At 34.5% G+C, this 11,720-nt stretch overlaps 2 protein-coding genes across 6 annotated transcripts; both read right to left on the reverse strand.

Annotated features, from left to right (window-relative positions):
• Nucleotides 1-502: 502 nt before the first annotated feature.
• LOC127740544 (protein FAR1-RELATED SEQUENCE 5-like) lies at nt 503-2,668 on the reverse strand. The gene has a single exon (XM_052251581.1). It carries the CDS (start codon nt 2,666-2,668, stop codon nt 503-505), a length of 2,166 nt encoding a protein of 721 aa, XP_052107541.1.
• A 4,212-nt stretch (nt 2,669-6,880) lies between these two features.
• LOC107458808 (uncharacterized) lies at nt 6,881-10,937 on the reverse strand. 5 transcript variants are annotated; one of them, XM_052251999.1, is made up of 9 exons: nt 10,769-10,937; nt 10,491-10,628; nt 9,513-10,003; nt 9,062-9,227; nt 8,927-8,977; nt 8,641-8,823; nt 8,417-8,510; nt 7,846-8,250; nt 6,881-7,764 (listed from the first exon to the last, which is right to left on the reverse strand). In XM_052251999.1, the coding sequence occupies exons 3-9, from the start codon at nt 9,974-9,976 to the stop codon at nt 7,400-7,402; spliced, it is 1,728 nt and encodes a 575-aa protein (XP_052107959.1). In that variant the 5' UTR covers nt 9,977-10,003; nt 10,491-10,628; nt 10,769-10,937; the 3' UTR covers nt 6,881-7,399. The 5 variants fall into 5 exon arrangements, with proteins under 5 accessions (XP_052107959.1, XP_052107955.1, XP_052107958.1 ...); XM_052251995.1 differs by having other exon boundaries at nt 6,881-8,250; nt 10,769-10,914; XM_052251998.1 differs by having other exon boundaries at nt 6,881-8,250; nt 9,513-10,044; nt 10,769-10,914.
• Nucleotides 10,938-11,720: the final 783 nt, after the last annotated feature.

Below are 11,720 nucleotides of genomic sequence, written 5' to 3' on the forward strand. Positions count from 1 at the left end.
TTTTGGTGTTGTTTTAAATCAAACCGGCGTCGTTTATAAGAATCAGTCGGATATCACGTTCCGGTCATACGGGTCAGTTCACACCATTCAAACGGTTTTCAATCTGACGATTTTAAATAGTAGACTAGAGCCTTTACATTGTCGGTTTGACCGGTTTTTTACGATTTTTCGCAAACCAAATGTTATTTAAGAATTATTTCATCTAAAAAGCATATGCAAGGCTATCTGTATAGAATATATAAAATATAATTAATATAGTCCAAAAAAATAAATAAATACAAATATGAAACTGATTCTCTACGCAAAAAAATTAAGTTTATGGAGGTTGCTAGTTATCACTATCTAACTCAGCTGTCGGTTCTGGATATACGTCACCATCATCCGAACCATTAGCTTCGTCTTCAATAACGTTGTTGTCAATGTCCTTTTGCCAAGGACATGTTGTCTTCTTATGTCCTTCCATTTGACAAACACTACAACGTTGGCGCTTCTTCCTAGATGGTTATCCTGAGCCTACACCGCTTTGATTCACATACGGATTGCTACTTTTAGCTACACCTGATTGAGGTTGATTAGTGCCTTCGTCTGCAGCCTTGTAAGATGAGTACAATCCCATAATTAGGTCACGTGTCTCTTCATATCTCTCTGGTACTTTAGCAGCAACTGCAGCCAATTGTTTAGAAAATTCCACCAAGGCACTTTGACGACTAATAACAACAACATCCCTGGTGAACCCACTTGAATCATTGAGTGCTGATTTAACCTTTTTTGTCCATCTATCCAATACCAATGACCAGGGAATCTCACAGATGTCTCTGTCAACCAGAACTTTCACAATATGTTTGCAGGAAATACCAAATGACTCCATTCTTAAACAGGTACACATGAAGATCATTTCTTCTTGACGAAAATCAACGGTCCACATAAAATCGGGCCTCCCATGCTTATACACAGTGTACTTTATGCAATCATCGGTATTATCTATGTTTAGCACCCGCATTGATCCAGCTCTAGAGAGAAATGGCCGAAAGAAAAGAAATATCTCATGAGTGTATAACTCAGCAGCATATCTCTCTAGTAGCTCTATACAAGTTTGCATGACAGGCACCCCACGTGTAGATTCATAATCAGCATTAAATTCTTTAAATCTCATGTGTGCAACACACCTTTGAAAATGCTCTACGAAACTTGTCAAATCATACCGCGACCCCACATACCTTCCCACAACTGAGTGTAAACCTTCACATCTTGATGTAGTTCTAAAGCTAGCAAAGAATTTTCCTCTTAGATATGCTGTAGCCCACATATGCTTCTCTTCGTACATGTTGATCACCCACGGCTTATCCTCAATGCCAAATTCTTCAATAAGCTGAACCCACTTACGCTTAAACACGGGAATCTCGTAGTCTCCCAACATGATTTTTCTAAATTTCAATGTAAACGATGGATTTCCAACATTGCTAGTTGTATTTCGAATAAGGTGCCAAGCGCATAATCTATGTCTGACTTCGGGAAATACATCTCTCACTGCATTCCTAATCGCCATGGCCCCATCAGTTATGATTGAGGTCAGGGTCTTGCCCCTCATTGCAAACATGAGCTGACGCAGGAGCCAAATATATGTATCAGTAGTTTCGTCAGCAATTAACGCAGCAGCAAAAACAATTGTTTGGTTGTGGTGGTTAACCCCACTGAATATGACTAATGGACAACTATACTTGTTCTTCTTGTACGTAGCATCAAAAGCAATAACATCCTCGAAGAGTCGGTAGTCTAGTTGGCTAATCCCATCAGACCAGAACAAATTACGTAACAAACCTCTTGAATCATGACATGCCTTGAAATATAATTGTGGATCGTTCAACTGCATATCCTCCAACTTCTTCAACACTCGCGCTGCATCACCAGGAATTTGACGCCTTTGCCGAGCAACCTCATTGTACATATCTCTGGGACCATAGCCAACAAATTCATACCCGCCTGCTTGACTAGCTAGAAGACCAAATATCTGTGAAATGCTAATCCCTGACTTTAGCATGTTCATCATTTGCATAATATCTGCCTCTGACATTTTTCTGTGGGCATGCAACATAGCACTGAATTGTGTATCCAATAGATCATGGTTGTGTTCGTCAAAGAAATAAAAGGTATGCCATCTTCCATTTTCTGGTACAAATTTAACATCCATTCGGGCTTCACATCCAGTTCTTGTTTCTAATCTAGGCTCCTTCTTCCTTTTTTCCATCGTGTAATATTTCTCCATCCTGAATCCTTGCCTATGACATACAAACTTTTGTTTGTAAATCTCGCCAGTACTATTCTTGAAGGTCTTGCTCTTCCTTGCACTAAAGCCCTTCGACTTTGAGTACTTCATATAAAAATCAAATGCAAGCTGCAAAGAATAAAAGTGGTATTTGCCAATTTCCTCCGCAAAATTCTTACTAAATTTCAAAGTTGTAATGTCTTGCACGGAGTCAACCGCATAAGCGGCTTCAAGGATATCTTCAGGATGTTCAGATTCAGAAAAAAACGCCCCCTCAGTAAATTCATCTTTGAAGTCTTCTTCAAATTCATTATGTTCATCCATCATATCTTGGTCACTTATTAGCTCTTCTTGTTGGTTAAAGTCATCGTCCTCCTGGTATTGCTCATTCATCTCAGTGTCCATAAATATACCTAACATCTTAAAAATGTCCAATGAAAAAATTATTTAATTCCCCCTTCAGTCATATATTTTTATCTGTGGTAAAAGTTAAAAATTAAAAGTAAATAATATTTAAATTTTGTTGTTTAACAAAATTAAAATAAAGCACAAAAATAAGAATAAACTTGTATAGGAGTACATTCATTATGTTATAATTTTAATAATTAATGTAAAGTTTAAAAAATTGAATAAATTTATATTTATTTTGATTACATTCAAAAGTGAATTATATGTATTGATATAATCAAGAAATATACTTAACTTCTTTTATAATAAGTAAGTTTTTCAATAATTTAATTTATTAAAAAAATCTCATCTTTTTATTTATCCTACAAAATAAAAATTCATATTAATAGTTTTGAATGAGACAATTAAAATAAAATATAAAAATAAAGCTTGAATAAAAAAAATACAAAGTTTTCAATCTAAAAATATAAAATAATTAAAAGATAAAAAAATTATTTAAATATGCTTTTTCAAGACACTCTATGACTTAGATGAATAACTATTATTTTTAAAATGAATCATGATATATTGATATAAAAATTATTGTGTGTAAATTTTTTTAACAATTAATAAACCTCTCTCGTTAATAACAATATTGGAACTTAAATTTGAACGCTAATTAATATTATATATTGTGTAGGTATTTAGAGTATATTATAAAAGTACTTAATAATTTGAAGAGAAAAATTATTAGTGTAAATTTATTTTTTTTAAAAAAATTATCCTTATTGAACTATTCTATACTTTTATTCTTTCAAAACATATCTTAATAAAAATCTTTTTAACAATAATTTAGATCCAATAAGAATATCTTAACGAGCAGTTACATCATTCTGTCATGGATTAATGCAAAATTTACAGAACGTGAGTACGTGATTGAGTATAGTTTCTTAAAATTTTGGGGGTGTCCAAGCCACTACTCCCCCTCTTGGTCCGTCCCTGATTGCTAGCTACTTAATAATAAAAAATAATAACATCTATTTACTTTTTAGTATTTCTCAATGTCTGTGAATTAATAAAAGATAAAAAAATATTTTTTCATTACACAATCAATTTCACGAATAAAGTATCGAAACGAACAATTGCAAGATTAGAGATTCTATTGACTGACCTCGATTTTGTAATCAAAACGATGGTTTATTTTCTGAACACTACAATGAAAAACTTGATTGGACCTTTGCTTATTGCTGCAACGGTGATTAACGATGAAGAAATAGTGGATATTAAATAGACGGATAAAAAATGTATTTAAAAAAATTGGATATTGAGTAGATGGATGTTCCAAAGAAAAACAATTAAATTTTTTATAATCAAAGAAAATGATATAGGATTTCAATGGCGGGATCGAATAATTAGTGATGGATTATTCACCAAATTATACTGTTAATATTAAGGAAAAGATAAGATTAGAGTATCTACATCAAAATAAGACCGCAAAAAATGAAGATAGAATTTGAAAGATAAGATAGATGAATAATAAGATAATTTCTAAAAAGATAACAAGATTGAAATAGGCGCAAGCACACTTCAATCGATTGAATTAGGTAAATTCATATTATTTTGGTGAATTCAATCAATTGGATTACAATACCAATCGATTGGAAGCCGAAAAAAACTCATTTATATCACTTTCCAATCGATTGAATTTTCAAACCAATCGATTGAACTCGAAGTCACGTGCATAACCAATCGATTGAATATTGATACCAATCGATTGTTTGGAAGAATTCAATCGATTGAAAATCATAAACAATCGATTGAATTACATAAAATCCACATTTAATACATTGTTCAATCGATTGGTTACTATGACCAATCGATTGATTTATGCAAAACCATTCTTCCCAGCAATTTACAATCGATTGTTTAGTGATAAACTGAAATCCAATCAATTGAGTTAAAATTTAATCGATTGGTTTGATAGTCCAATCGATTGGTTTTCAACAAAACACGATTTCATAATTCCTCGGGAACGTCCCGGATTGAATGTAATATTTTAATCGAATGAAATGGCCAAAAATTTTATTAGGATCAATGGAAGATCTAATTCGTTATTGTTTTTGTTCTTGATTGTTAATAAACGTGGTAGATTTTGGTTAAAATAATTATTTATAAAATAAAAAATAGTTTTTATAATTAAATAAAATATATGAGGTTAATTTGTAATTAAATTTATAAAAGGACTATTTAGCAATTATTAAAAAATTTTAAAAAACATATTTTGTTATGGGACCACTTAGTGGTCTAAACGTTCTAGGACCACCGAATCCTGAGCCGAGTTAGAGCTTAGGGGTCTTTCAAGAAGGAGAAAGATAAACTTTGAAAGATAGTAATAAGTCAGACATTTTAATTTGAAGGGTACGAGCTCTTTAAAATATTTTTTGGGAACGGCTACACTTTTAAAATGCCACAATAATAAAACCTTTTTGCCACATTTTAAAAGTGTGTCGGTTTTTTTTATGCACATTTTTTAAGTGTGGCAAAAAAAATATGGTTAAATCTCGAATCAATTGTCATTTTTATAAAAATTTGACCGTTTTTGCTACGTGTCAAATCTCGATTCAATGGCCGCTCTCATACAAACATGGCCATAAGCTTTTTTTTTTTCTTGTAGTGTGATTTGGACTTGGTGAATAGGGAGTAATCATTCTTCGACTGTTTATAGCCATTAGCAATAAGGATTGAGCATGGTTTGATATTCCATTGTCTATTAACTTGTTTAAGTCCATATAAAGACTAATTAAGCTTGAAGACTATGTCACGTGAAGAAACGAGCAGCCTTGGTGGAGGTTTCATTTACACAGTCTTTCTTAATTATAGGTGCAAGAAAGCTATGTTGACATCCCGTTGGTGGCAGACAACGGTGATTTTGACCATAGGACATAAGGTATCTAAATAATCCAACCAATATGTTTGTATGTAACCCTCTCCGATCTGTCGTGCCTTATCTCTTTCTACTGTTCCACTTGGGTTAAACTTCACTTTGAAGACTCATCGACAGACAATGGCTTTCTTGCCCGATGGTAAAGGAGTAAGAGTCCAGGTCTTCTTAGTATGCTCAAGTGCCAAAAGCTCTGCATTTATGGCCTTTTTCCAACAACCTTTGGTTATGGCTTCTTCATATGTGGTAGGCTCAACGGTGGTAGAAACAGCAAGAGAAAGTGATTGGTGGACAAAGAAGAATATGAAACTTATTTTGGTATCGGGTATTTACATTTAGATGATTGCATAGGCTGCCAAGTAGTGTTGCTATTAGCACATTGAAAGTCTTTCAAATACACTGGTAGTCTCCTTAGTCTACTGGATTTCCTGAGAGGCATTGTTTATTCTATGCCTTCTACATGCATCTGTTCTTTGGGAGGGAGTGATGTCATGCTTGATGGTTGTGTAATATTTATAGCCAAATTTTATGGTGCCTTTGAATTTGGCATCGAATTTGCCCAACTTACCTTTTATCGTAAGCATTAAATACTTTTTAAATTAATATTAATTTTTATTCATTTTTAGCAAATTAGGTAAATACATATAAGCACTATAGGAATCACTATATTTGTAAGTGTCAGGATGTAATGTATGCTGAATTATGGGAGGGTCATGTTCATTGGTATTGATAGGAGGTGTGGGATTAATGCTACGTGAGTTTGACTGTGTATTCTAATGGTAATGTATGTATAGTATGTGAATGGATCTGTCGCGGGGGGAGGTATCACTGGCATATCTATAATAGTGGAATTAGACTAAACAGATTTATTTTTGAAAGGAAATTCAGATTCATAAAAAATGACATTCTGACAGAAATGTTTTCTCGTTTTCAAGTCTTATAAAAGAAATCCTGTCTTGTTTTCATCTCATATAAAAGAAATCCTTTGACTCCCTCTTTGGTATCCACGGAAACAACACCTACTAGATCTTGCATCTAATTTCTTCCTACTTTGAGCTAAAGTAGATGCAAAGGCTAAACAACCAACCATTCTGATGCGTAAGGTCAGGTATTTGGCCATGTAGCTTTTGAAATGGGAAAATATTTTGTATAGTAGGACTTGGAATTCTATTTATTAAATGAACAGCAAATGAACAGCATGTGAAACCAAGTTACTAGCTGAATGCTGATTATACATAAGCTAATCACTAGTTACCTATTTCAAGTTAGTTAAAGTTACGCGTGTAGAATCAGCTAATATAATCATTGAAATTTATAAACCAAGTTCAGGACTCGAAAGTTTTTCAGAGACACGAGTAATACAATAATCATGCAAATTGGAAATGAATACTTCCACCCCAGAATGGATATAGTCCAGATAAACAAGATCCATTTAGTAAAATCATCCACGAAAAGAAACAAACGCCCAACAGCATGAATCAAACATAATGGAGCAAAGTAAAAATGATTATAGGTGCAATCAGAGCACAACCATTCTGCACAGTTAAAATCCAGCCCATCCAGCAGGGGGGGTAGTTGATTTCTTCTGAAATGCCTTTGCTTCACCAAATGCCTGAGAATTACTCCCTTCACCAGGTCTTGGCATCTGTGGGGTACTAGCTCTTACAGCACTGAAGTTATCAGATCCAAAACCCCAAGAATCGAAGTTAGCAGCAACTGGAGCAGGCTGCGGCTTCTGCTGGGTATTTCTAGTCCTGACAGATTTTGAAGTATTGTCAGCTGAAAAGGAGGTTTGTTGTCGTGGTTCCTCAGGAAAAGCCTGCCATGACTTTGGTTAGAAAGTACAGGCTAAAGAAATTTTCAGTAAGGCAAATGAGTAGGATACGAAAATTACAAAATGGTATTACCGTGGATGCAGATGATGTAAGTGCAGGAGAGGTCCTCATACCCTCCCTATTTGGCGAGGGAGTTTTTGCAGCAAGTGCCTGTTTTAGATCCTGTAATTCTTGCCTTTGCGATCTGCATATAGCAGAAAGCTTTTCATACTTTGAAGTGATTTCAGCTTTGGCTATGTTTGCTTCCTTCAACTGCCCTTTCAGTTTCTCCACCTCAGCTTCTAATATTTCTTCCCTTTCAGACTTAAGTCCAGGACTGAGCTTAGCAGTATCAAATTCTGCAACAAATGTGTTAAAAGCATGATCCTGAAAAGTAGCTGTATTGTCTATATTTGACAATCCCCTCTCATTCATCTGACCTTTATCCTTAAAAAAGTTCAATTCGAAATCCTTGGATGATGCAGTGTCAGGCTTGTGTGACTTTCCATGTACACTGCTTTTTACTGAATGAGTTGGTGCGTTGACCACTTTGTTAGTACCAACATTTTTGGGTAAGTGATCATTCTCTAGATGAACTCTATCATGCTTTAATGTGTTATTGTTACTAGATGGTTCTTCATCAAATACAGGTTTACTCTTTTCCTTGGAAACGATTGAATCATTTGCATGCTGAGTGGACCAGAAAGCACCAAGCTGCCCCCCATTTCCACCACCCCTAGAAGCAACAGATGCCTGGACCGTTGGTTTGGATTCTACAGATGAAGGCGGGGGAGGTGGATTCCTGCTAGGTGCTGGGTGTGATTTATTAGTGGACATTGAAGAACCTGCCAAAAATTAGCTACAAATAAATCCTTCATATTTGGGATAAAATTAATCATTTACTAAGAGCTTCTAGACTCTAGTTATAATGCACATCAAGTGCCACAATTTGAGTATTCTGAGATGACAAAACTAGAGACTCAATCAATTAGTTAGTAAAAAATGTATCACCTTCCGGATGGTTGGAAGCAGGCAACTCAGGTGGCCTGTCAGGCAATGACTTCTGTAAAGTAATAGGTAGCTGCTCATTAACACGAAACCAGACCTGTAACCATAGTAGAACATCAACGTCAGTAATTGATTGCCCTAAATTGAGTACCTATGAATGCAGTTGATGGATGATCTAAGACCAACCTAAATTGATGGAGATGAATGGCCAATCAAGCAAAGCTTGCCTGCGTGATATCTGGTCTGTCATCTGGTCTAGCTTGAAGCATGTCTCTGATTAAATCCGTGACTGATGAACTGTATCTAGGCAAATCAGGAATGCGGTAGTTTCCATTTAAGACTTGGAGCTTTGATTCCCCGTCAAAAGCACTTTTGAAATAGCATATGCGAAAAAGGAGACACCCTAGTGCCTAACATAATCAATGATAATACGATTCGTTAACTAGCTACAACTAGGGAGGAAAATGCATTTATCATCAAAGACGTGAAAAATTTTGGGCTCGTATTACTTACCCATATGTCCACTTTCTCGTTGATGACTTCTCTAAGGAACAGATCCCACATCTAAAATGCATACAGAAATGTAAAATTCATATCACTCATTCTAAAAATTTATAACCTAGTTTAGAGGAACACATCTTCGCTTACCTCAGGGGCCCTGTAGGCAGGGGTTGTGTACTTCCTGATATTGTCTTCCTCGATTCCCATTTCTTCTGGCTTCTCAAAACGCTTGTGATTGGTGGAAGTGCTTCCAAAGTCACACAACTTCCATAAACCATCTGAACCTAATAAAAGATTCTCTGCTTTCAAGTCTCTGGAAAATCAAAGAATAATTTTATTACAGTAATATAATAAAAACAAGACCATGTGACTGTTAATTGTATGGATATAAATCTGTGGTGCTCAATATCTAGCATTTAGAAGATAGACTGACAACAAAAAGATTCTTTATAGAATATTTTACAGCAGAAAATCAAAATGAACAAAAGCTTCATATTTTGCAAATGGTTTATTACAGAAATATTTTCAGAAAAGGAAATAGAATAATACAAAGAGATATTTACAACAATTATACAATTTTACTAGCTAGTGTTGTTACCGGTGAGCAATAGGTGGGAACTGGCAGTGCATAGCGAAAACTGCATTACATACATCCCTGAAGATTAAGAGAACCTGGTTCTCATCAAAATAACCTGCTCCTCGGCTTTCCAGCACACTAACAAGAGACTTCTCGCAATATTCCATTACAAGAAATGCCTCTTTTGTCCTACCCATATCAAATATTGTATGAGCATGAAGTGTGACTACATTGGGATGTCCTACCAGTGACTTCATCACAGATATCTCCTTCTTTGCCAATGCAAGTGATTCATCATCATTGCATATGATGTGCTTCAACGCATATTGCTTTGACATATGGAAAGCATCACGTGCTAAGTAAACACAAGAGAACCCTCCTTCTGCGATGGCCTTCTGGACATTTATCTTAAGATTGCCCACATCTATAACTCGGCCTTCAAGGCCAGCTGCCTCCTTGTGTGTAAATGGGTTAAATCTCCACATTGTTTTATGGAAAGCTAATTAGGATTGCTGCACATGGAAATTAAATGACACATATTTAATAACTCTTGCTATTAAATATATAAGATTTCATTTCCACTAAGCATGTCAGTTGTTGCTACTGTAATATCTACTATGTGATTTCATGTACACACCACTAGATCTAAGTTATACAGTGTTAAAAAACAAATAAGAAAGTTCCACGGATCATATTCATCATAATTCAACATCTTTAAAAGTATACCAATAATCATCAGACCCAGATCAAAACTACTTCCATTTAATAAATAACAACATGAACTAGAATAGTTAAGAATAGTTTAAATAATTCAACTCTTGAAATGACTCATAAAACTGAAATAACCACTCCAATAGGATCCAACACCGAGGTAATGTATCACCGTTAAATTCTCAGTCATAACCGACATGTCTAAAGAGATCCAATAACAACACAACGGCAATAATCACTTCACAAATACCAATAAGAAGAAATCAGAAATGAAAGTGAACACCCTACCTTAGGAAGAAAAATTTTCCACTGATTGCTCTTAAGAGATCCTTCAATCCAAAATTCAGCACAAATCGAATAGTAGCATCACGCCTTCGATCTGCACCGAATTCAAACACCAACCAAACAGCTACAAAGATCGCGCAACTGAAAATGAAAAATAATAAAACGAAATTCAGAAAGAAAATCACAACGCAAATCCCACAAAAACAAACCAGAATTTATTGATGTTCCAACAAAGATAACAGAAACTTTACGAAATTCAGTATCAAATCTCGAGGTGCTACCTGTTGCAGGTAGACTGAGGGATCGAGAAAGCTCGTTGGGGAGTCGAATCGAATCTAGAAGTCCGCCATAAACGCAACGGATTGGGCTTCAGCTGCTGCTTTATCTTTGAGATTTACCGAAGTGAGAAGAAAGGAAGCGTGAGGGAATATATAATGCGCGAAGGAAGATCTGGACCGTCAAGATGCGAAGGAACGCAGGGCCCGTAAATTTAGTGGCGATAGATGAGGGTGCAGGATGGGCGTGAGTTCAGTGGAAGAGAGATCATTGTAGTGGAGAATATGGGAAGAGTTGTTTCCCGCTATGTATGGGAAGTGGGGATTTTTACGGAAATAGAGTGGTTAAACTGTTAAAGTGTCGTTTTATTCACTTGATCTGGATACGACGCGGTGACGGCCTGACGGGTGAGACGTCGTTCCGAATTGAATTTACAAATTAAATTTATGGGGTATATATGTATCTTGTGTCCTATGCCGCATATTAAATTTATAAATTAAAAAAATTACTAAAAATATAAAAAATTTAAAATTTTAATATATTTATTTTATATTTATTAGATAAAAATATTTAAAATTTTTTATTAATGATAAGTTTATCATGATACATATTAACTAAATTTTTTGTTCAATTGATTCGTATTTTTTTTCCAAACAAAAAAACAGTTTGGTTATTGCCACTATAAATATTAATCAGTACAATTAGTTATCCTTTAAATATTGTTTTTTATTTAACTTTTAGAAAAGAAAAAAATAAAAAAAAAACAAGTAACCTTTTTAATTTTTTAAATAACTAGTACATGAAAGTAGATATTCAAATTAATTAAATAATAATAAATTTTTAAAAAGACATCCTAAAGGTTGAATTTTAAAAAATAAGTAGCATTTTTTAATATCAATTTATACAATTATACAAACTAATGGCTCCATAGACACGTTTANAATTAAATTAAATAAG

This window comes from Arachis duranensis, chromosome 7 (assembly GCF_000817695.3).
Source record: "Arachis duranensis cultivar V14167 chromosome 7, aradu.V14167.gnm2.J7QH, whole genome shotgun sequence".
Taxonomy (NCBI): domain Eukaryota; kingdom Viridiplantae; phylum Streptophyta; class Magnoliopsida; order Fabales; family Fabaceae; genus Arachis; species Arachis duranensis.

Excerpts from the sequence above, each read along its gene's own strand:
- LOC107458808 (XM_052251995.1), bottom strand. The coding sequence starts at position 9,976 with ATGTGGAGATTTAACCCATTTACACACAAGGAGGCAGCTGGCCTTGAA. Across the intron at positions 8,824-8,926 it reads ACGAGAAAGTGGACATATGG|GCACTAGGGTGTCTCCTTTT; the intron begins GTAAGTAATACG and ends TGATTATGTTAG. Across the intron at positions 8,251-8,416 it reads TGCTTCCAACCATCCGGAAG|GTTCTTCAATGTCCACTAAT; the intron begins GTGATACATTTT and ends AATTTTTGGCAG.
- LOC127740544 (XM_052251581.1), bottom strand. The coding sequence starts at position 2,668 with ATGGACACTGAGATGAATGAGCAATACCAGGAGGACGATGACTTTAAC.